Source organism: Patagioenas fasciata, chromosome 3, assembly GCF_037038585.1.
Source record: "Patagioenas fasciata isolate bPatFas1 chromosome 3, bPatFas1.hap1, whole genome shotgun sequence".
NCBI lineage: Eukaryota > Metazoa > Chordata > Aves > Columbiformes > Columbidae > Patagioenas > Patagioenas fasciata.
The window spans coordinates 36,930,065-36,956,534 of NC_092522.1; the positions used below are offsets into that span (position 1 = coordinate 36,930,065).

The 26,470-nt window shown below is 36.0% G+C and overlaps 1 protein-coding gene across 6 annotated transcripts in view; it reads left to right on the forward strand.

Moving 5' to 3' along the window:
- Positions 1–26,470, forward strand: part of KIF6 (kinesin family member 6) — a 166,227-nt gene that overhangs the window by 21,846 nt on the left and 117,911 nt on the right. For all 6 annotated transcript variants that reach the window (XR_011738272.1, XR_011738273.1, XR_011738274.1 and 3 more), the window contains exons 5-7: positions 683–792; positions 9,508–9,637; positions 19,100–19,306. Coding sequence is in view for 3 of the 6 variants with exons in the window: in XM_065833155.2 (XP_065689227.2) it covers positions 683–792; positions 9,508–9,637; positions 19,100–19,306 (447 nt within the window). In the remaining 3 variants the exon portion in view is untranslated. The remainder of the gene's footprint in view (positions 1–682; positions 793–9,507; positions 9,638–19,099; positions 19,307–26,470) is intronic.

Here is a 26,470-nt window from a genome sequence, read left to right on the forward strand (position 1 = left end):
CCTCCAACTTTAAAAGACTTACCCCACCTGAAATATTACTTATTATCTCCATCTCCTTACAAAATTTTTTCTAATAAGTAAATGATACTTGTCAACTGAAATACTTCAGGAACTCGGATAATATGCCAGCAACTAAATTTCTCATTGAACAGAGAAGTGAATTTTAATCATGAATTTTCTGATTGACTTGTAGCCTACAGGTTGGAAAGAAAACTTAAGTAATGTATCCTACTTTTTGCCACATATAAGGGGACTGTGAGAAATAACAATAAGTAGCTGATGATATTGTGATTGGCATTCCAGGTATAAAAACTTCTTTCAAACAGAGGATGTGGGCGATGTGTGTGTGTGTGTTAGGTCATAAATAAAATACTGTAGAACCATTTCAATGTGTGGTTGTTTTTGTGGTTTTGTTTTTTGGTCGTGGGTTTTTGGTTTTGGTGTTGGGTTTTTTCCTTTTTGTTTTTCTTCTTCTTGAGCCTTTATGGATATGGTAACAGAAACCATAAGAATATCACCAATTGAAAATATAACTGATACCGAGGAAAAGAAAAAGAGATGGAGTAAGGAAGCATCATAAAAGCTGTAGTGATAAATTGGTTCTCTGGTCTAGCTCTGACTTCTCTTTATAGTTCTTCCTGTTTTTTTTTCTTTTTTTTTTCTTTTTTTTTTTCTTATCCAGGATGGCAGTAAAGTGTATACAACTCATGTTTCCTACTTAGAAATCTACAATGAATGTGGTTATGATCTGCTGGACCCAAGACACGAGGCCTCCAGATTGAAAGATTTACCGTGAGTAAAACTACTACAAGATTATCATCAAAACCAACAAAAATCATTTTCAGATACCCTGTTGCATTGTTTGGGGAATTTTTGGAACTGTGCTACTGATCTCAGTGTTAATTCACTCAAAATCCATTATTTTCTCTATTTTATGAACACTGTCTAAATTTTCTCTTATTTTAAATGCAATAGAGGCTAGGGAAACTAGATAGGAGTAACTGAAAGTGGAATTATTAGAAATGTATATTGATACTATGCAGAAGACATCTATTGCGGTCACTGAAAACAGATATTCTTGTATTCCTTGTGACAGCATCTCTCTTTATATGGGTATGCGCATTCTGTGTGTGGCAGAGACATATGTAACAGGCAGTATTTCTCTGCAATGGTAGGGAGAAAATCTTCCTGCTTCCACTTGGACCTTTTCCTTCAAGGGCTATTATTTTTCTAGAATCAGCTATTATGAAATAAGGTAAGTAACAGGTAGAAAAGGCCACAAGGAACTCCAAAGGACAATACATTTACTTCAGAATTGCTATAGTAGTTTTCATTGATAAGACACTAGCACCTACTAATACTTGGAGAAGAGTAGTAAATAAAGGTTATAAGATCATGAAAACGTAAGCCTGATGAAGTTAAAGATCTTTTAATTTATATGAAGTTCAGACCTTAGTTTCTAAGTTTCTTCTGAAAATATATAGTCTGCATTATTCTTAAAATAACTTAGCAAACAGTAAACAAGTATCAATAAGAGAGTTGTTCACTGCTTGGATTTGCAAATACCCTGAAATAATTCTGGAAACGATAAACTTTCCCGCTCATCATGATGGTGACAGAAACGTGTAAATATTCATAGCAATTAAATCACTGCTGATACAAGAGCAGGAAATGTACACAAAACGGCCAATGGAGCAATAACGGAAGTCAATAGAATTTTTCATCAAAATAGTTAATTTCACTGTTAATGTATTAAACCCATTATATTTCTTTAAAAAATAAAGTCTTTCAACTGGTTTTAAAATTGAGCTTTAGTTTTCCACACAATATGTGGTATATCTACGAAAAACCTTCAAGACTGATTTTTGTAAAACAAGCTATTCTAGAGATAAGGAAGGCAGCCAACAAACTCAAAGTAGGAGACTGCTCTGTAAGTTGGTCTCATTGCTTCACTTCATCTGTAAAATGGAACTAGATTTTATCACTTTTGATATCACATATTGATGCTATAACAACTGTGTGTATTTCCCGATATCTTTCATGGGAAAGTTGAGGAATTAAATTTGATTTATTATCCACTTCATGTACTATGCAGAGAAAAATTCTAAATTGGATACTAACCTGGGTAATAATATCACTTTTTGAGTTAATTTTTAAAGATGCAGATTTTTTCACAGTCATATGTAAAATAGTCTGTTACTTAAACTTTTATTCAGCTTATTAGCTAATACTATTAGCTTATTCAATTTTATTAAATAATTAACTGCATTTTTTACGTGTTTTTCAAATTTTTTTTTGAGCTCATTTCATATATTCATTTTATTAAACTGATTTTCTTCAATTGAGCTAAACTGAATTTCATTAATTTAATTGCAGCTTTGTTTGAAACAGTTATTTGGGTGTCATATACCCTGGAAAATATAACTTTTAAAACTAGGTTCTGTGTGTTTACTAATAAAATGAATTTTAGAATCACAGAATCACAGAATGTTAGGGATTGGGAGGGACCTAAAAAGATCATCTAGTCCAATTTCCCTGCAGGAGCAGGAGCACCCAGATGAGGCTACACAGGAATGTGTCCAGGCAGGTTTTAAATGTCTCCAGGAAAGGAGACTCCACAACTTCCCCAGGCAGCCTGTTCCAGTGTCTGTTACCCTCACTAAGAAATTTCTTCTCAAATTTAAGTGGAACCTCTTGTGTTCCACTTTGAACCCATTACCCCTTGTCCTACCGTCGGTTGTCACTGAGAAGAGCCTGGCTCCATCCTCATGACACTCATCCTTTATATATTCATAAACATTAATAAGGTCACCCCTCAGTCTCCTCCAAGCTGAAGCGACTCAGCTCCCTCAGCCTTTCCTCATAAGGGCGATGCTCCACTCCCTTAATCATCTTTGTTGCCCTACGCTGGACCCTCTCCAACAGTTCCCTGTCCTTCTTGAACTGAGGGGCCCAGAACTGGAAACAATATTCCAGGTGTGTTCTCACCAAGGCAGAGTAGAGGGGAAGGAGAACCTCTCTTGAGGTCATTCAATTAAGCTAAAGAATAACTTCTTTGTTTGTATTAGTCTATTTTGAAAAAGTAAAAGTTGACATATAATTTGGTGGTAAATTAGGGATAAAGCACACCAAGATAATCATAATTACTTGTAAACTTATGTAGTGTGTACTGTTGCAGGATGGGTTTCACTGAGATAATAAATTTTTCTCTGCAGAGTAACTAATTTTAAGAAGTGCTTACTGGTTTTACTGTAGATGGTCATTATTATTTCCAGTACATCATTTGTCAAAAAATATACACTGTGCACTAAAGCTATACCTTCACTACTCATATTTAGCATTATATAGAAATATTTAATAAGATTTTGTTTATTGTTTAAGATGCTTCTTTACAGGTTCAAAATTATAAAATATATAGTGACATTCTGAGCTAAAAAGGGAGTACAAATTGCTGGATGGGGTAGTTGTGTGATTAGCTGTATTTTAGTCTCTTGGTTAATATTTGTAAATGACAAAATAAGTAGCAGTTACATGTAAATTAGATAGTAATCACATAATTTAAAATACTCCGGGTGTTTACTACCTCCTATACATTTAATTTTTCTGAGACCTTTACGTGCTTAGACCTTTTAAGATTTTAGTGGACATAAGTACAGCATAATCGAACTTCCTCAAATTTGTTTAAAAGCACTTATTTAATGAGAATATTAAGAGGCACTTCAGTTCTTTGTACTTTAAAAGGGTCATATTAAGCATAATTTCCTGTTGAACTCCGCAGTGGATTATTAAGGTTTTAAGTACCATACAAAGCCAAATGCACGTTTTGTATGCTTGGTTAAATATTAGCAGTCTGTGTAAGATGGACAAGAAAAGTCTTGAAAACGTTTGTCATTTTAGAAGAGTAAATAAAATATTAGTTAGCCTCTTAAAATATGAAGATTGTTTTGGAACAGTGTTGTTATCCATATTCCTGCAGAAGAAGGGGATGCAATTTGAATCAAAGATATGAGCTTCTGCTTAGCAGACTGTGTTCATGAGTTAATGTTATCAGTTTGATGGAAGGAATAAACACAGGGTGATGGCAGTCAAGTAATACAAGTTATGAAAAACACGCAAGAGACCTGTTGGTAGTACTTGGAAAAAAAAAAACAGACATTAAAATTGTATTTAATATTTAAGGTAAATTGAATAATAAAAACTTTGAAAATTGCACATTGCATCTAATCATTGCATAATTAGATTTGGAATCCCCAGCTCCTGAAGTCAGTGTTTTGTGTGTAGCCGTCCTTCATATATTCTGTACACTACTAAATTTTCATCTTAATAGTGCCTAATAATTTCATTAGAGTCTGGCAGATAAGAAGGGAGGAGGTTCTCACAAAAAATCACTACTTTTCTGGAAATAAATTGCTGACAAATCTGAATTTAATTCATAGATCTGTATATCTATATGTCTATCTGTATGTAAATGTATATAGATTCATATATAGAATTACTTAATTATTTCTCTCTATATATGTAGAGCTATGTATGCATATACGTATTTATTGATACATGTATACCTCAGTATGTATCATGTTTGTAATAGGTGCAGATACTTATGCATCAACTAAATTTGGGGTTGAAATCCCATTGAATTTTTATTTTCACAGGAAAAAAGACAGTTTTCATAATGTTTAGTTGTAATGATATTACATGTAGCCCATGCAAGTTATTGTCTGATATACCTTAACACTTCATGTACAATATGCCTTAGTTTACAATTGTAATTTGTTTTTCAATACAAAGCTGACCATGTTTTAATTTTGTGACACTGTAGCTGAAACATAGCATATGCAGATGCAAATACATTTGATGAATCTTATTTATTAGAATGAAAAAAAAATAATATTGACAATCTAATTCTGCTTGTAGCTATAGAGAATTACATGTTCATACAAATAAATTATGATTATTTTAAAACATATAAAAAGTATAAAGCTATTGCTACAAAATACAGCTGGTAGAAGACTATTTGAAATCTTACTGCCATCTCTTGTTTTCACAAAAGATTTGCAGGACTTTTCAAATTAGGAAATTTTTTCTGAAGCTCTTCATTTGCTCCAAGGTTGTACAAGACTTTCTCCTCTAACAGTTTCTCTGTTGTACAGTGTATTTGTAATTTATATAACACCATGATACAGACTCATACCAATTTAATGTAGTTGCACCATACCAGTACAAACTCTTGCTAACTAGTATTATTTATTAAGAACTAAGAATTTTCTTGGCACTGAACAAAACCACAAAAATAAAGACTGTGATCATAGAACCGTTAGTCATAGATTAAGTCAGGACAACCGATAAGCTACTGCTTTACCTGTCCAAACTACGGTAGGTGACACTCTTGCATGTGAAAGCAGTATAAAATTAATGCTTTTTTTACCTTAAAATGTCAGTCTTTTAACTCCATTAGTTTAGAAGCTACTTCACAGAGAGCTCAGACAACCATTAATCAGGAGTCATGTGGCTGGGGGAAGATGTAATCTAAATGGCCAGCCAGCTTAACTGATTCCCTATTTCTGTATGAAAATTCTTTAAAGTCCTCTTTGATAGGGAAATGTATAAGATTTAGTATGATGTTGGCTGACTTTAAAAACAAAACAAAACAGCTTATGCTTCTGAAAGATGACGTTTATTTGAACTGTAGATTAAGTGAACTCAATTCCATGAAAAGGAAGACACTTTAAACTAAGAGTCAATTAACTTCAAACATCAACAATGACAACTATACCAATATATTAGTGACATGCAGAACTGTTATGTTCCATGGGTTTAGTGTAAAATATTTTCATTTTTATAAAACATCTGGAACTGAGTATTGGTTCAGAATAATTTATATTGTAAACCAACTAGTATAATAATTCCTGTACTCCTTAACAAAGAAGAAGGAGAAAAAAAGAAAAAGACTAAAGGAATAATTTTCAACATACAGGAAATACATTTTATTCAGTCTAATTTGAGGGTGGGGTGTTTGTTTTTGTTTTTGTTTTTAAATGCAAATAAACCTGTTGCCTATCTTCAATCTCAAGAGTGTTAATGTCAGCCCTTCCTCTTTTCAGTGGCTGTACCAGATATGTAATCCAGAAACTGACCACCATCCGTAGATCTTCAAGAACTATATTTTCAATGTTCTGAGAATTACTCGTGTTTTAAAATTTATAAAGCTTATAATAGCTCACTCTTTCAATATGAAATGCATTCTTTCAAAATGAAGTGTGTTCAGTGTGTTACTACTGAATATGAAAGATAAGGAGAATCTTAGGTTTGTAAACTTAATCTTTTCTGTTCATTAATGGAGAGAGACCTGAAAACAGCTCCAGATCATTTCTTCAAAGATTATTTTGTTCTTTATAGTTCCAACAAATTACATTTTAAATGTGTAAAATGTCTTCAGCATACATTACATATTGTTTATTCCCATCCGGATTTTATGTTGATTTCTTTTCTGGAACCCAGTAGAAGAAGCCAGTGAAACTGTTTTAAGATTATTGCTGTGCTGTTCAAGGCAACTTTACTCTTGAATATCAAAATATTATTTAACATTTTTTGTGATATTATGCAGTTGCCCAGAGATTCTAACAAAATTTATATGTTTTGTTTGAACATGAACCACCAATCTCATTGTTCTGGTTGTAGCTCCTTGTTCTGTACAGTGGAGGAGCAGGGGAGAGAACTGGTGCAGGGGTCTTGCCAAGTTTCAGTAAAAAAGCCCAACAGCAAATGGCTTAATAAGGTAACTGCTTTAATAAGACAGAATACGAAGAGCAATGTAGATGGCCAGTAAACCTTGCATTGCATCAGATGCTGGGCACCCATGGTTTGTGCAGCATTGGGCAGAGCCTGGGTGGATTTCCCATGGTGCACTGCGCAGAATAGCACAGATCCCATCCTATTGGTCATTCAAGCTATTATATAATTTCCTTACAAGAAAACAGACCCATTTCTAAAGGGTCTTCTCATGAGAATTTCTTGTGACATTTTTTGCTAAAGGCAAGGCCACACAGATCATGTGATGACCAGGTGGGAGCTGTCTGCAGGCTCTTCTGTTACAGTGGCCTGGCTGAATTTATCCTGCAGCCAAGGGGTCTGTGCAGCACGACACAGTCCAGGATGCCACAGCACAAGCTGTGCCCGCTCAGGTGAACTGTTACATGGATTGCTAACTTCTAAACATGCAACAGCCTCTCAATCAGTATCAATGCACTTCTGTGCCCGGAAAGCGTAGAACAAGCCAACGGTGTTTTTCTTGTCTCACATGTAGCGTTCATTGGAGACAGAGGGAAGGATTTCCTATCACAATATGTCATGTCAGGAGAACAACCTGCACTAATACTTTCCATTCTCATAGTTCTGGTATGTGTCACGAGCTAAAGTGATTATGGACTAGGTCTATACTTGAATGGAAAATCAAATCTGTGTGCTATTGAAAGTTGTGCTGGTGGCTGAATAACTTTGTAATCTTGACTCTTGAATCAGTCTTGACTTTGTCACTGGTTTGTGACATCCCATTGTCTGCTTTCTGATATAGCAATCCTCCAGAGCTTTTCATCCAATGCTTAGTTCATTGACATATCTTCCTTGTCTGGAAATTGTTTATAACCATTGATCAAAATATGGTCTGAAGAGATCCTTAAAAATTTAAGTACTATGCCAAGTGTGCACTGTAAAACAACATTCTTTTCCTAAACTATGGAAAGAGGTAGATGATGTGTACTGTGCATTTCAAAATGTTAAAGTTAGTCAAAGCATTATGCTATAATCAGAACCATTCTGGGCTTAAGCGTGTGATGCACGGACAGATGGAATTGCAAACAGGATACAACGTGACATTATCAAAACATTGTTATGCAAGAGGAAAATTATCCTTTGGGGTTTATGCTCTGAATGGGGAAGTGGAGTTTAGTGACTGTACTACTGCTGCCTTACCATACCACACAAAAATAAGGATATAGTGGGAGACAATTATACTTGGAAAAACAATTATTATGACTACTAAAGAGGCATTGTGTGTACTGTTACATGCATTTTTCTCTTGAAAATAGTGAGTGTATTGCAATGTGTTCAAATTATTTCTGTATATCCATTCCAATGTTTTGACCATCAGAGGGTGAACTACTTCCCCAATACTTAAGAGTAATTCTATGGAATGCTGTGTAGCTGCTCAACTTGATTCTGTCAGTTTTTGAGGGAAATAAAGGACAAGCAAAGCAAAACAAAAACCAACCTGTGTGGTTTTGAAGCAGCTTGGAGTAATTAATATGCAAGAACTATCTAGAGATAAAAACTCAAGCCCCATACTCCCTCTTGTGGTTAACCTCGAAGAATATGGAGAAAAAATATATATACATACATATGTATATATATAAAAAGTATTAATGTTATGTATGGGGGGACACACCTGTGTTTTTGTTGTTTTGTTGTTGTTGTTTGGTTGGTTTTTTTAAATGTCTTTCTTTTAAACAAGTTGTGATTTGCTTTTTGTTGTTGTTTCTGAATGTGTAATTCACCCTGAAGGACATGTCATTCATCCTCAGAATTAGTGTATTTCATTTTTAGTAGAGTCTTCACTCTGGGAGTTTGCCAAATCCAGTGATGCAACTGCTTGGCTTCCATGTTTGATACTATAGAATGCCCTAATTGAGGAGACCTTAATGGCTGTTCAGTAAAGCAAATGAAGTTCAACTCTCAGTAACGTGATCAAAAGGAAAAAAATATATATATTAAAGGTGTATTTAGAGAAGTGAAAAGGAGTTTCAGTGATATTTAGTAGCTCTCCTGGAGCTTTTGCCATATCCTTGCTGTTTCCATCTAACTTCCTTTTTCTGAGCTTTAGGGCTTAAAGAGATACAATGAGAAGCATTTCTAACGTGAGTGGAAATAACTAAAATAATTCTCTTTTCTTGCTTTTAATTTAAATAAAGGTGTCATTTACATTTGTGGTTAGTACCATTTGAGAAGAATGAAAAGGGAAATGATCTTGACAAATGCAAAGTTATTAGAAACATGTTGAGTAGAGATGTGTTGATTCTGAAATATTCTAGGCATATTTGTTCATCAAGATTACAGTATGCTTTATGTATCATTTATGCTTAAATACCTGTAGTAATGGCAAACAAACCATTATTGATTATAATAGATGATTCATCTAAATTCTTGGTCTTGAGATTTTACTATGCCTCATAAAAATAAAAAATCCCAGAGGTTTCTCTATAGTTATAGAGTCTATATATTCCTTTTCTATGCAAAGGTTTATAATAAAGGAATAAAAAGGAGGTGACAGAGTAAAAAAAATCAGGACTTTCCTTAACGTGCATCATCAACTCTTCAGGATTTTGGTTATTTTCTTATGATTGGTTTTGGGTTTTAAATGTCACCTTTTAAGTGCAATCAAAATAAAAGTATGGAACAAAGATCACCTTACATAAATTCTAGTTTATTTTGTTTTGTTTTGTTTTTTCCTTGTAGAAAGGTAACAATCATGGAAGACCCTGATCAGAACATTCATCTGAAAAACTTGTCTCTTCAGCAAGCGACCAATGAAGAGGAAGCCTTAAACTTGCTCTTCTTGGGAGACACTAACAGAATGATTGCTGAGGTGAGAACTGCTGCTACAAATCTTACTTAACATCACTGGAGTTAAAATAGACATAAATATCTCCATATAAGATACATATTTTGGAAGTCCTTGGAGATAAATCAGTAAATGTCTTCTTTTTGAGTCTATTTCCACAGTGAAATTAAATAAATTTTTCTTTCATTATGGTTTTCAGGTTGCAAACAGCTTTCTGTTTCTCCTTAGTGAATCTGATTGGTGGTTGTTGATGTCGTACCTAACTGCAATTAAAATAAGTAAGAAAAAAATACTCCTCATAAACCATTGACAGACTTCTGAATGTGCCATGTATCTATATACATACATACACATTTAGAGATTAGAAAACATGGCCTTACAAAGCATTGTCAAACATTCCCAGAGAAGTACCTAGTATACCTTTGAAGCAGTTACAGTAAGAGTTAGCAGTTCCCCCTCTTTTGTTCTTATTGCATAAACAGGTGGTATTATGTGTAAAAAATTGAATGATAGTGTGAAGCACATTGAAAATAAATACTTGCCAATATGCAAAGACAAGAGTGTTTTTACTGATTCTGGAAAATTCAAATGAAATGTTTCCATATCCAGTAATAAAATCTGTAGGACTTCTTTTTAATCTATATAATGTGAGCACTGTCAATGTGTCTTTATCACAACACAGCTAATTCTGTTTTAGAAATTTGTGGGGTTTCTTCCTCTGTCTGACCAAAAAAGATGTTTAATAACTCAATGGAAAAAAAAAACCAACAAAACATTTAAAGTATATGAAGTAGTCAAGTAACTCTGGTTTTGCTAGCAGACCGTGTACACCTGGGCACAGGGGATGAAGGGTTTGATTACAAAATGTAAATGGGAACAAGAATGATTTATTATCTCTTTCTCAAGGAAGACTATTTTGGCAGTGACATTTTGAGAGGCAGAAAGACGTTAAGGCAAGAGATTATCAAGCTATACTTCTGGGCTATTAGTAAATACTAATATTAAGGCATGGAACTTTTAGATGATACTGAAATGGAAAAATTGATACAATTGAGAGGAAAGAAACTTCACAAAATGTAATAGAGGAGACAAAAATATGCTATTGAGTTCAAAAGCCTGAAAAGATACCATGATAGTTTGTAATGAAAACAGAAAAAGAAAGTTCATTACATGGAGAAAAGTCTTCAGGAAATATCTGATCAGTTTAAAGACCTTGTGTATGAAAATGGGACAGAATATTTAAAGAGTGGTGTGCTGCTGGCCGACAGTGTCATAAGTCAGCAACTGTAAAAGGCAATTGTGTGACATATTTGGAAAATGTTGCCTAATGAGAAAATATGTCCTAAACACTGAAAGTCATGAACAAATAGCAGGACTAATGAAGATGGTTACTCATTAAAGGTCAAGATTAGTAATGCTTAGTAGAACTAAAATGTCTGCTCCTGTTTCCTGTTTTGAACAATGGCCAGTAGTAGTTATACAGAGATAAGTAAAAGATAAACCAAGTAAATAATGTTTGTTTATTTATTTATTTATTGATCTCCTGATCTTCATTAGCATTTGTGTTTCAGGTTGTTTATAGCTAATAACTTTTGTTGTATTTTTTCCTTACATAATTGGTCCAGATGCTTTTTTGGAACCTTGGTAAATTTTTATCATGAGATCTCATGTGACACTAAGTTCCATGATTTAACTGTGTAGTGTGAAGAGCAATCTCCTTTCACTTATTTTTTAATCTACACTTTGGTAATTTATTTGTGCTGTGCTAGTACTTGCTAAAAAAAAGAAGAATAGACGTAAGAATGTGTACGGGTCCAATACTAGAGGATTCATTAGTCTGAGTGGCTTGGGTTGGCAAATGTGATGCCATTGTCACTTTTACTGCCTTTGTCACAGCAGTGATTTTTTGTTACATAAATGCTATAAAGTTGTTTTATTGATTTTTAATGAAGATTACTTAAAATTAAAAAATTCAGAGAATACTTGCTTGGCATAACTACCACACATTGCAGCAATATTTACTTTGCTTAGTCTGAATGCTAGTACAATTCCAAAAACTTCAAATGACGTAGATTTTATTGTAGAGGTTTTACTTATGTAGTTATCTCATACATCGTTTCTTTGCAATTGCAGCAGGTATATTACAATGCAGTTCAGAGAGCTTCCTGAGTGCTGCTTACTCTTAAGCATTACAGAAATGATCACCCATTATCATTTAGCACTTTTGGCTTCAGATGAATGTGGAATTTTAGATGATAAGTTATCAGAATGAGAAACTAGTGTTTGTAGAAATGAGGGATTAATGTAGAGGTCTAGGGAAGATGACTTACAATATCAACCATAGCTGCTTCTCCAGACATCCATATTTTTAAACCTTAATTGAATTATGTTTAAAAGATTAGGACCCTATTTAAGTGAACTTCAAATAAAAACACACAAGGTGAATAAACCTAAATGGAAAATAAAGTAAAATAAATCCTTGACTCATCTGTTTTAATGATGAGGACTTTGGCTATGGAAAAACTAAGGTAAGTTTCATGGATCAGCTATAAAATCTGTGGCCAAACTGCAACCTGTAAAATTGCAATCTAGTGCTTTGCCCCAAGATAACCCTTGACCATTTTTAAAATATAATAAGCATGACAATTAAATTTCTGCAGTGCCTTGGCTAGTGGAGTCTGACTTGTGATTCTAGGGCTGCATTTTGCCCTCACTGCTGACTGTGCTAAAAAGAAAGTGATCATAATATTAAAAGTATTTTAGAGGTGACATCCATTCATTCATGAAATGTCAGAACTTAAGGGAACTTTAATAGCTGATTACTTCTTTCCCACACATAACTATATAGTTCATGAGTAGGAAAAAAGAGGAAGCTAATCTAGTTTGTGCAAGATTGTTTTATTGGTCAGTATGTGACAAATCCTTTGCTCTAGTTTTGACATGTACTACAACTTGTGGAAATGGTAAGAGACATCCGTGCACAAACACTTCATAATGTAAAAATGCATATAGGAACTTTTTGTCCCTTGTGTTTTGCCATGGAGAAATAGGCAGAGAACAAACTCCAAAACCCGATTCTTTTGTTGTCAGGTCTTCCAACTATAAGGACTATATTTTTGTATATTTGTTTTTCCCATAAAACACAGTTTATTTTTATGTTTGAATGCATAGGAATATCAGCACCACTTTGTTAAAAAAATTTTTTAAATTTTTTTAAGCCAACTCTGGTATGTAGGTGTCTCAAATACATGCAAACAAAGTATAACAAAACCTAATTTGTACATATGACACAGATGGTAGCAGCAGCATCGAAAAAAGCTCATGTACAGAAATAAGTGTCTGACCATGTAGGTAGTGTTCACGAATAATTTTATTTTGGTAGATACATAATTAATGTGTCTTCAGCTGAAGTGGTCTTTTCTAAATTCTTGTGATGGGAATATGTTGTGATCTCTGTCTTGTGAAATAATATACACAAATCTCTGGTTTTAGAGAATTCTTAGTACTTTTAAAATATTTTTCTGAAAATAGCAGAGTAAGGTGGACTCGGTAGACTCCCAAGGGCATCCATCAGTTTCAAAACTGTAAAATCTTTATGTGAGATTGATATGCCTCAACACTGCAGTTGCATATACAGTTAGCATTTGTTTTTCCTCTAATGAAAAATTACTTTATTTAATGAGGAAGAGAATGTTTTAGTATGTGGTTTTATACCTAAAATACTCCATTGTTTAAATCTGGAAGACAGTGCATAGTATATAGTATTTGTTTCATCATTTAAAATGCTTGAAGTACACATGGGGGCAAGCAGTAAGCTTTTGGCAATGTTTAAATATGTTGATTTCAAGAAAGAATTAAATGTTTAAACATTTAAAGATAGTTGTTGGGACTGACTTGTGACCTCTGAATTGGACTCATTCCCTTTGTATTTATTTTTATTGTCCATTAGTATTCTCTTGTATATATTTAGAAAGCCTCTGGTAGTGTTTGTATGCATTTGTTTTGGATGAAATATGAAAAATAGGATTTGAATGTGTGAACATATGAGATTAAATGACGTTCTTGCCAAGAAGGCATGTTATCCATGTTAGAGCTGCATTCCAGAACAAATTACTACTTTCTGCTTCCTCAGGTTCCCTATTGGCGTCAATTTTTAACTTATTTCCACTCTGAGAAACTTGTTCTACAGTATCATTATCACCAAATACCATCATCATGTCATTACAGGTGTTTTCATTTCCATGTGTGCTAAAACAATCACTGGTCATACGTGCTACTTGGAATAGTTCTTAAAGTGACTTGGGATTTATATGGATAAAAGGCACTGTATAACATAAAGTTTAATTTTATTCTCACCAGAGAACATTAATTGCTTTAAAAGTTACCTCAGTTACCATGGTCTAACTGTGAAACTGTACTTGTGGTAAGTATGGAAAGGTCACGTATTGCTTTCTGAAATCATGGAAGTGTTGGATTGCACCTATTCTGATCCTTATATTTTCATGGCAATAAACTTCCAACTTCAATTGTGTTAAGTGTACCTAAGTACACCCGAAGAGCCCTTTCGCTTGCACCATATTAATCAGAAAGGAATAGGAAGATGTATTAAGGCAGGAACCTCCTATTCTTCAACTTACATACCCTTCCATACAGCGTGGTTCTGTTGGAACTGGTGGAGTTTCTATTGATTAAAGAGATATATCCACTCTTTTTCAACGAAGAATCTCTGCTCCTTCACCCTTGCCATATGATGTTCTGTGCTATAAACCAACAATGTGAGAACACCAGAATATTCTGATGCTGAACTTCACCCAGAGAAACAAACTGTGTTATATTGCTTTACTATCATTCTTGTAGGACACAATGGCTCTTTTCTTACCATCTGAAATGTGGAATGACTGAAGCTGTTAGAAATTCTTCCTGCAGGTATCCATCTGACTATATCTTGAACTTGCGGAAAACCCATTTGATATCAGCCTTGGATGCTATTAGTGCTTTTCTCTTGACCTTCTTCAAAAAGGTCAAAAAAAACCCCAAAAACAAACAAACAAAAAAAGCAACAAACACACAGACAAAAAAAAAAAAAAGAACAGCAACTTAGGAAGAAAAAGAAACCCTGCTTAAACCAAAACGTTGTACCATTTCACTAAAACACTCTCTCAAAAAAATGGAAGCATTCAGAATCAGCCTTTCTTCAGCCTTGGCTAATCACTAATTCACTCATACAGGAAAATCATGTTCTTCTGATGTATAAATATAAATATTTTGATTCAAAGAAGAAAAGATTCCACTGGAACTGTATAAACTGCCAAGTGATGATGGTTTGCAATATAGACTGAATGACTGCATTTATCACCTGTGAAATCTTTTTGTCCCAGCTGTCCTGAACTCTTTTCGATATTTTCTCTGAGTGTATTTGGCAACTGTACTCAACACATTATTTTTCCAGATAGTAGCAGCAGCTTTTAGTCTAATGGTGGTTTTCAAGCAGCTTTTCATATGTTTTCCTCTATTTAAGAAATAATCGCTTTCTTAGGTCCTCAGTTATTAGGAAGTCTGTTAGACCAGTAGCATTCTATTTCTGTCTGTTCTGAGTGAAAACAACACTTCTAATAGCAGCTGCAACAAATAAAGGATTTGGGAAATACAGAAGTTCGTGTACATGGAGGAACTCCTTCAGCCTTTTGTTGATTTAAGATAGTTTACAATTAGATTAAGAAGGATAACTTGGGCTCCAGCAGGTTTTTGGACATTTTGTGCCCTTGCATTCCTTGATAGAACCATCCAACTCAGATACTTCTTGCAATATGGCTGTGCTGCAGGTTCTCATTTAAGTAGAAACCACCTTCTTGCAACTGTTGCATGAATACATGTAATGGTTTAAGACACAAAGCTTCTATACAGTTTATTCAATTTCAGCAATCACAAGTATATCTTGGTCCTTGAAATTAAGGAGACTGGATAGTATGGCTTGAAATCTCTCTTGTATGTATTTTCCAAGATCAAACAAAACACACATGCTTTACCAAATCAAAAGAAAGAAATGTTACTGAATTCCTCTTTTACCATGCCAAAAATTGGCAGCAACAGATGACCTGGCATTAATTCCTTTGTAGCGTTCATGTGATATCACAAAGCATCTGAAGTCTGCTTATGTGGTTTATGATGTCACAGAATTCCTGGAAAAATTTATTTCTTTGTAAGTAACTGCAGCTCATCAGTTGTTCTATATATAACTTTGACAATAGCAACCATCTGCTGAAAGCCAGGCCACTCCCCTCTTTCCTTATTTTCCTTCATCACATCAAATTAGTGTGAGGATGATTTCATATACATATGGTTTGAATACTGCTAACAAAGCCAAAATGAACTCTGAAAGCCACTAAAGGAACCTTTTAGTAGGCTCTGAGAAACTGTCCAGATTGGGTTTTTTTTCAGTTTTCAAACTTTCTGAATAGCTGAATGGTAATACTCAGAAGTTGCACGTGTAAGATAGCAAACAAACAAAAAAAGGCTTATTTTTGGACTGATGATGCTGATAAGCTGTCGTTTCTGTTACTGTGTGTTTTGCACCTACTTGTGTGGTAAAAGCAGCAAAGTGTGGAGGATTATGACTGCAATTAACATTACACAATCCCATCCCATTTAACAGTTTACATTTTTATTGCTTTGTGCTTCCTTGCTTTATATGGGAACTGCAAACTGGAGATAGAATCATTGTAAAAAAGATGACTGGTGTATTTATTAAAGCATGGTTCTTCTCTGATAGTCTTCGTAAAAATAAGTTTGTGATTCCAGCCAATGACTTCCAAATCAGCATTGCTCATTTTACATGAAAAAAGAAGTTGTGGAGAGAAAAGCAATGGAATTTCTAATGACCAGTCTAGCAGAATCTGCCTGAAACATGAAAAATCAAGTTGTGGCTAGTGTAATGCTGTAGGCAATAAAGACCTAATAGGGCAAATATTGCCCTGAGCCTTTTGGAACTCAGAGTCCTAAAATTATTTCCTTTTATGCTTGAAAATATTTTACCTCTATTGGGGTTAAACAGGTGTGACTAAAAGCAAATATTGAAATGCATAATGTTTTGCAGCATAGTGAAACTTAAGTTTGCTTAAGAATGCTTATTCTGAGGTATGATGATTTCTTCTGCTTTTTTTAGAGCAACCTTTATTTTTGTGCTTCCATAGCTAGTCCTGTGTTTATATTAGATCTGGCTTAGACTTGTCTGCAGTATAGTGTGACTAATGCCATGACTGCAATGCAAAACATCTTCAAATATCAGTATTATTTCTGTTATGAATTGTGAGCTGGAAAAATAAAATATGCAGTCCTGCTTCACAGAGCTGTAAGTAGTAAAATCATAGCTCTCCTAGTAAAATAAGTGTAGCTGGATCTGATTATTCATGGAATCAGAATTGTTGAATGAAGTACATTTTAAAAGCATATAATTTTTCTGAGTAGAACTGCATTTTAAACATGTTTGGGAGTATTTTCTTGCTTGAGATCTTTCCCCGAACCTGTTTATTTTTTATTCTCATGCTACAATAAACTGCCCTGCGTTTGTTCAGCTTCGCCTCTGAATTCAGCAGTGTGGGACTGCATGTTGATGCTCATTTCACAGGACTGTGAAATGATCCTTAGAAACCAGGCAGATAGAGAGAGCCAGTGGCTTGCCTATATTACTCCAAAATTCTTCATCTATATAATGATCAAAACTCTTCTCCATTTCCCTCTGAGCTTGGCCTTATTAGGTAAAACAGCCCAAAATAAAATAATAAATAATGCTAAGGCTGTAATTTCATTACAGAATTTTCACCAACAGCTACAAGCATACGCTATTCCTGCACAACACCTAGTTGTTCACATGCTGTATCCTGCTATTTTCAATTATTCTAGGAGGACTGTTTTCTACAGCTGTGCTGTGACTGAATCCAGACACTGCTCCAGGTTAAATACCTATGGTTTGCAGACTTTTTTTTTTTAATTATTTTTACATTTGAGCTGGAGCTGTTCCCAAAAGGAGTTCAGTTGTAATGGCACTATTAAGACTGGGGAAAAAAAAAAAAAAAAAAAAGTTAAATTGAAAGGTAGATATTACAACCAAGATGTATAGCTGTTCAGATTATTCCTGGCATGAGAGTGTTCAGTTTACAATCTTTCTGTCAAGAGCTGTCCTTCCTAGATTAACAAGACAACGCTGTTAACACCTGTAACGTGCAGGCTATATTAACATATTAACACTTACAATGTTTCATAACAAAGCAGACTATGGAATAAAAAAAGGCAATATGTTGGTATATGTAATCTGAATCCCAGGGTATGCCTAGATGAATAATTACTCGAGAATAAGAAAGGAGTGAAGTATATATTATGAGATTGATGTATACAATTTAACTAGGATTTTTATCATAATTTTAAACAACTATAAATAATTATAGATTTTGTTGCTAACTTAATAATACTAATTATTAATCTATTTCACTACCCTGTTTTTCTGCAAGTCAAGTATTTATGGCCTGATAACAATGTAGTCATAGTTGTTATAGTTTATAAATATACTATTTGTATGGTAAGCCTATAATCTCCATAGATATTCTAAAGCTTTAGCTATTTATAAACGAGGATAATAAGGAATTCATTTAGTTTTCAGTTTTCATAAACAGCTTGATATACGTAAATGAAAGGGCCTTTAGATGCTTAAAGCTCTTTTATATGTTGTTTAAGAAAAGAAGGGTGCATGTGTGATGGTGTGTGGCCATTTGAAATCTAAAATATCTGAGAGCTGTTTAAAATCTTCTGTTTTGCATTTCTAATATAGTGGGAACATCACTAAAGTCATAGTAAAGCTGAGCATCTCTGAAAATGGACCAAGAGTTTCCATGAGTATAGTTAAAGAAGAATGGCACTAGCTATTCCAAATAAATATATTTAATGCCAAACCTTTTATGAAAATTCTCATGCCACATAAAATTCTGATACAGATTTTGCCAAGTTAATTTTTTTTCACAAAAGCAATGAAATTTGAAAGTCTAAAGCCTTATAGAAACTTCTAGTCTTATACTGGCAGCTATCTAGCCCACCCCCAAAAAAGGCAGGGGCGGTGGGGAGGCTTACCAATGGGGACATTGACCTGATGGAGCTCAGGAATTAGTAACTTTCCCTCTGATCATGATGCCTTTTTCTAGTATTTCCCAGTATCCCTCAGCATAGTAAGGCCAGCTGCTTTGCTGATATACTCAATGCTAGAGAATCTTGGAACAAGGTTATTTGCTTGCACTACAATTTGTCCAGATCAGAGTTATCCAAGTATTTAGTCAGAATGTGAGTGCCAGGTAGATCCTTTTGGGTTCTTCTTGCATATTTGTTACAGGTGCAATAGCTAAAAAATTGGAGACATGATTTCAGTTCCCAGATTAATGAGCTAAAAAGCTACATTTATTTATTAAATGAGCACTGAGGCCTCTTCCTTTCTTTTCACTGTAGACACCAATGAACCAAGCCTCAAGCCGATCGCACTGCATTTTCACTATTCACATCTCCAGCAAGGAACCTGGATCTGCAACTATCCGACATTCCAAGTTACACTTAGTAGACCTTGCTGGATCAGAGCGTGTTGCAAAGACTGGAGTTGGAGGTCACATATTGACAGAAGCCAAATATATCAACCTCTCATTACATCATTTGGAACAGGTAAGCTTGGAATAGAGTGAAACATTTCTCCCTTTACTACATCCTGTTTAGCAATGTACAATGTTTTGGAAATCTTAATTAAAATATTCAGTTAGTCTTTAATGCAGTTTTTAAAAATGTTTGAGTGATAGCTCTTCATTTAAAATAACATATTTTAATTTAGGAAAAGCTTATAAAATTAAATAGTACACTTACAATATGTATACAGGGTAGTATTTTAAAATAGTTTTCTTGGTTTATTTGGAAAACTAAATTTATTTACAAGATTGCAGTTATATTTCTGAAAAAAAAAATGTTCTTTGTGGTCTTCTCCCTCTTCTATAGCTGGAATCAAGATGTATCACTCAAGAGTCATTGAACTAAAATGATCAGGTTTTATTTGGTTCAAACATTCTAATATGGTAAAATATTAGGCTTTTCTCTCATGTGTTGTTTCATTCCTCTACTAATGTGAATCTTCAGACTCTTTGAGAGAGGAGTTACCTTTGTTAATGTATTTATTGCTTCCCGTAGTCTGAGGGGAATGAAGAATGACTTCAAGGTCTTGGGAAGGATGGTGAAAGATTCAGGGGCTCAAGTGATCTTCTCTTCACTCCTTCCCTCTTCAAGTGACGATGTGGGGTGGAATGGGAAAATTCAATCTCTAAATGGTTGGCTCCAAGACTGGTGCTACAGGCAGGGCTTTGGTTTTTTTGATAATGGCTGGTTTTATAAGACTCCAGTCCGGACAGTGTTATGCAGGAAAGGCTTATCTCGCAGAGGCAAAAGGATGCTGGGGCAGGAATTAGCTGGGCTCATTTGGAGAGCTTTAAACTAGGCTCGAAGGGGGATGGGGTTGTAGTTGGGCTTGCCCCAGTGGGGCAGCATTCTAAAACAGATGAGGACCGGGTGGCCTCCTGTGCCCCTAGGGAGAAATTGGTGTGCTCTGCTCGCTCCCTGAAATGCCCGTACACCAATGCGCGCAGCATGGGGAATAAGCAGGAGGAGTTAGAATCCTATGTTCGGTCGGGAGATTATGATCTGGTGGCAATCACAGAAACGTGGTGGGACAGTTCACATGACTGGAATGTGGTCATGGATGGCTACGCCCTTTTCAGGAAAGACAGGCCAGCCAGGCGTGGTGGTGGAGTTGCTCTCTATGTGAGAGAGCAACTGCAATGTACTAAATTCTGCCCAGGAGCGGATGAGGAACGAGTTGAGAGTGTATGGGTCAGGATCAAGGGACAGGCTGGCAGGGGTGATACTGTTGTAGGTGTCTATTACAGGCCACCAGATCAGGCTGAGGAAGTTGATGAGGCCTTCTATGCGCAGCTGAGAGTGGCCTCACAGTCACAGGCCCTGGTTGTTGTGGGTGATTTTAACTTCCCTGATGTTTGCTGGAAGGACCATTCAGCCAGCCAGCCACAGTCCAGGAGGTTCCTCCAGTGCATTGATGATAACTTCCTCATGCAGATGGTGGAGGAGCCGACCAGGAGAGGTACACTGCTGGATCTCATCCTCACTAACAAAGAGGGTCTGGTCGAAGCAGTAAAGGTCGAGGGCTGCCTGGGTTGCAGTGACCACGAGATGGTGGAGTTCAGCATCTCGTGTGGCAGGAACAGAATAGCAAGTAGAATTGCAACCCTGGACTTTGGCAGGGCTAATTTCGGCCTTTTCAAGCAATTGCTGGGGGAAATCCCATGGGCAAGACTGCTTGAAGGAAAAGGGGCCCAAGAGAGCTGGATTGCATTCAGAGATTGCTTCTTCCATGCTCAGGATCAGAGCATCCCCACACGTAGAAAGTCGAGGAAGGGAGCCAGGAGGCCTGTGTAGTTGAATAGGGATCTGTTGGGTATGCTCAAGCAGAAGAGGCGAGTTTACAGGTCATGGAAGCAGGGACTGGCCACTTGGGAGGAATATAAGGCTGCTGTTAGAGGATGCAGGGAGGCAGCTAGGGTAGCCAATGCCTCCTTAGAATTACAGCTGGCGAGAGGGGTCAAGGACAGCAAGAAGAACTTTTTCAAATACATAGCAGATAAAACTAATACCAGAGGCAATGTAGGCCCACTGATGAATGAGGTGGGTGCCCTGGTGGCAGAAGACACAGAGAAGGCAGAATTGCTGAATGCCTTCTTTGTCTCTGTCTACTCCGCTGGAGGCTGTCCTGGGGAACCCTGTACCCCTGAGACCCTGGATGAAGCCAGGTTAATGGAGGAGTTTGCTTTAGTCGATGAGGACTGGGTTAGGGAGCAATTAAATAGTCTGGACGTCCATAAATCCATGGGTCCAGATGGGATGCATCCGCGGGTGCTGAGGGAGCTGGCTGAAGTCATTGCTAGACCGCTATCCATCATTAGGGGCAGTCAGCATGGCTTTACCAAGAGTAAGTCATGCTTGACCAACCTCATAGCCTTTTATGAGAATGTAACAAGGTGGATGGATGATGGCAGAGCGGTGGATGTGGTCTACCTTGACTTCAGTAAAGCCTTTGACACAGTCCCTCACAGCATCCTCACAGCTAAATTGAGGAGGTGTGGTCTAGACAATAGAGTAGTGAGGTGGGTTGCAAACTGGCTTAAAGAGAGAAGCCAGAGAGTGGTGGTCAATGGTGCAGAGTCCAGTTGGAGGCCAGTATCTAGTGGAGTGCCTCAGGGGTCAGTACTGGGGCCAATATTATTCAATATATTCATTAATGATTTAGACGAGGGAATTGAGTGTACCATCAGCAAGTTTGCTGATGACACTAAGCTGGGAGGAGTGGCTGACACGCCAGAAGGCTGTGCTGCCATCCAGCGGAACCTGGACAGGCTGGAGAGTTGGGCGGGGGATAACCTGATGGAAATTAACAAGGGAAAGTGTAGAGTCCTGCATCTGGGCAGGAACAATCCCAAGTTCCAGTATAGGTTGGGGAATGACCTATTAGAGAGCAGTGTAGGGGAAAGGGACCTGGGGGTCCTGGTGGACAACAGGATGACCATGAGCCAGCACTGTGCCCTTGTGGCCAGGAAGGCCAATGGCATCCTTGGGTGTATTACAAGGGGGGTGGTCAGTAGATCGAGAGAGGTCCTCCTTCCCTTCTACTCCGCCCTGGTGAGACCCCATCTGGAATATTGTGTCCAGTTCTGGGCCCCTCAGTTCAAGAAGGACAGGGAACTGCTGGAGAGGGTCCAGCGTAGGGCAACAAAGATGATTAAGGGAGTGGAGCATCTCCCTTATGAAGAAAGGCTGAGGGAGCTGGGGCTCTTTAGTTTGGAGAAGAGGAGACTGAGGGGTGACCTTATTAATGTTTATAAATACATAAAGGGTGAGTGCCACGAGGATGGAGTCAGGCTCTTCTCAGTGGCAAACAATGATAGGACAAGGGGCAATGGGATCAAGCTGGAACACAAGAGGTTCCACTTAAATTTGAGAAGGAACTTCTTCTCAGTGAGGGTAAGAGAGCACTGGAACAGGCTACCCAGGGAGGTTGTGGAGTCTCCTTCCCTGGAGACATTCAAAGCCCGCTTGGACGCATTCCTGTGCGACCTCACCTAGGCATTCCTGCTCCAGCAGAAAGATTGGACTAGATGATCTTTCAAGGTCCCTTCCAATCCCAAACATACTATGACACTGTGATACTGTGATAATTGGTTTTAAACAATAAGATTAACAGATGCAACTGCAATAATAATAAATCTCCACAAACCTTCGTAATTTAGCTGTTGTTACCAAAAAAGGGTTAGCCTGTTGATTTAAGGTATGCTCAAATCTCTGTCCTCTTTTCACTGCTGCTTTATATTTCAGATGTCACATTTGTAAGAGAAATGAAATTTTCTGAGATTGAATACATAATATTGTTTTCACAGTAAATACTGTTCCTTTTGCCAGAAATTTGTTATTTTTTTGAATTCTGCTGGATAATATGGCATTTTTTCTCAAGACTTATTTGAATATTTTGATATACAACAATAGCAGGTCTGTGAAGCTGTCATGTAGGGGAAGAAATAAGGGGTGGGGAGAGAAGAAAAAATGTGTAACTATAAAATTAAAATTTATCCCTTTTAAATTACGCTACAGTATATATGTTATTTAGTAAAATTTACAGTTGAGGAAATCCATTAAAACAAAATTCCTTGGGTATCTATATGTGAAAATTCTTTAAAATTATTATTAGGAAATATAACTGATAGTTCCACTTACTGTGAAGGATATTTTTCATTTTTATGTTGTTTTTCTGTTAATACAAAGAAATCTCTTAGATTTAATTTAATCTACTGTCAGACATATTTCATCTGTCAAAAGAAGCAGCTTAAGACACAGCAGGTGGCAGTTAGTCATTTACTATTATACTGTATTTTTTTCATATCACTCATTTGCTTAAATTTTACCTTGAAGAAAAATGTCTGTATTTCATGGCAAGGGTAAATTATTCTAAAACTGACCCCTTCAGAATCATATACATTGTACTTGGTACCCTTCTCATTTATTGTATTATTTTTATGTATTTATGATGCAACATTACATGAGCTTCTGTGAGGCTGAATTTAATAATCAGTGTAGTGTGTTTTGAGATACTCAGGTTTGAAGTGCTGTAAAAGCGTAAAATATTCATATTTTGTCATGCAACTTTTAACCCTTATTTTTAAAATAAAAACAGAGATAAGCACATATGGTTCTGTCTGGGATTGCTTATCATTAGTAAAAGAGTTTTCTAATAGTGAATAAAAGACCACTGAAGACAGTAAAAAATATCTTTTTGTTCAGTGGTTCATTGGGCCATTCAATCCTGACTTTGCAGTGACTAAAATTAAAGTGCAGTGATTCCTTAAAATAAGCTTATTTACATGCTCAACTACTTAGTTACCTACTAGTGTTTCAGTGTTGGGTTACGCCATTTTTAAAAAGCTTGCATTAATGAAATAGTCATGCAAAATTATGTGTGTCAAGATGACAGTGGGAACACAGTTCTGTGTTATCACACTTGCTCTATTTGTTAAATATCCACAATGTGTTAAAAAAATCTTCAAATAAATCAACTGCACTTTTTCCCAGGGGGCCTATATGTCTAGAACAAAATGCAGGTGAGATAGTGTCATGCAGCTGATCTACAGTGGCAATAGGGACAACTCTATTTTAATGCCCACAGTGATTTGATGTGAAGGTGCTCTTCAAAGTCCTTTCTACCATATCCAAGTAGATTTTGTTGTCTGTAAGACAAAGTAGCATGTTCTAGAATGTGTGTGTAGATATTCCCTTCTGATACACAACAAAAGGTATCCTGGGAAGAATTTAAAGTTACAGATTAACAGTAAAACAGCCACATGATTTGACACTATAGTGGAATTAGAACTGTATGTATTTCCCTAAAGCAATAGAATACAATGTTCCCTCTGCATTGATGAATATGCCTGTTAACTGTCTTTTAACACGTTACCTGTCATTTAACACATTTCCATTTAGGGAATGCTGAAAATTTTTATTCATTAGGGAATGATTGCTACTCACACCTACTGGAGTTTTTGCCCATAAAATTTGAAACCACTGCCAGCCATCAAGCTAGATTTATGCACATCCTATAGAAAAAGTGATTTTCTGGCTTTATTGTTTCCCAATTAACATACATAGATATTATAGTAACAGAAGAAAAAACAAAAACCAAACAAACACAAACAAACAAACAAACACACAAAAAAAGAAAAAAAAACCCAAATAACAACAACAACAAAACAGCAAACGCAACAGACACCAAACAAAACAAAAAAAACCACCAACCAGGAACCTTTTAATAATTTAAAGTGAATTATCTACATTTGTTTCCAATTAGCAATTCATGATTTTTTGGGGTGAATTATTTCCAGCAAGATCTGTAGTATATGCTGGAGACAAACACGTGTCCAAAAGCTAAGAATGCTTTTTATTAAGTACAAGACCCAGCAGTAGAGTTTGGATTTTTTTGCTGTAAGGACCAGAGTTTAAGCTGATAAACTCTACTAGAGATGGGAGGTGGGATGAGAGGCTTAATTGACAGAAATCTGAAGAGTGGGGAGGTGTGAGCAGGAATCTGGAAGGATTCTGGGTATGGATGAAAGGCAGTGTCAGAGGTCTTGTGACTGCAGATGGACAGGAGAAAAAAGGAGACCTCTGGAGCTTGCATATGGCTTCAGAGCATGTGATACGCTCTGAAAGATATAGATGTAACTGATAATGCTGTACCTGTAACTGATGCACCCCAAAATCCTCATCTCCTGAGAATACCCTGAGAATGTCCTGGCTACCTGTTGGCATGAAGTGCAAATCTATTGCCTGTATGAAGTTACTGCTTGCACAAAGGATGTGGACAGAACAGGGACTCTAGGGCACATTTCATATCAATCATATCATATTGACTTGTGAGTCTCAGACCTTCCTTTATGCTTAACAATATTTCTATATGTTTCAGTGAAGTTATATGTGAGTGATTGTACCTACTTTATGCTATTATGTTTTATATAAGATGAAATTTTATAAAAAGTGACAGTATTTCTGACAGCTTCCACATATAAAAATTAATTAGGTCTTGAAGTGTTTTTTTTAGCCATGCAAAATGAAACTTTCTGCCTTACATTATGTTGATTTTAATCATCATATTACAGTCCTAGTTCAATGATATTAAGGCCTTTTAAGCTTAGACCTACCAGTATTAAAAAACAAAAGAACACAACACAATGAACCCAAACAAACAAAGCAAAACAAAAACAACCAAAAAAAAAAGCCAACACTTTTTTTCTTTTTTCTCTTTTTTTTTTTTTTTTTTTTTCCTAACAGAAGGATAGTAACACCTTTTTGGCCATGTCAAAATGAGACAATTTTCTGATTATTACATTTGGTTGGCTGTTAGAAGATGCAAGTTGAGATTCTGTATGGGTGGTCTCTGTCACTTTGTGAAATAACATAATTTCCCCCTCCTTCAGACTTCTCTTTCTATTCTGGATTCCTTGATTGGATTGTAAAGACTGAGTTAGTGATTTATATGAGTTTCTATTAAAGGGACTAAGACCATTGTCTTTTGTGTTATGTCATATGACAGTACAGTGACTTCTGCATCATGAGAGCTGGTCATACAGCTTTTCAGTCCCAGTGTGAGAGGGTTCAAATTCTACCTGTGACACAGACCTCCTGCATGAACTTCAGAAAAAATGAACTTCTCTGTAACACAGTTGTCATTTT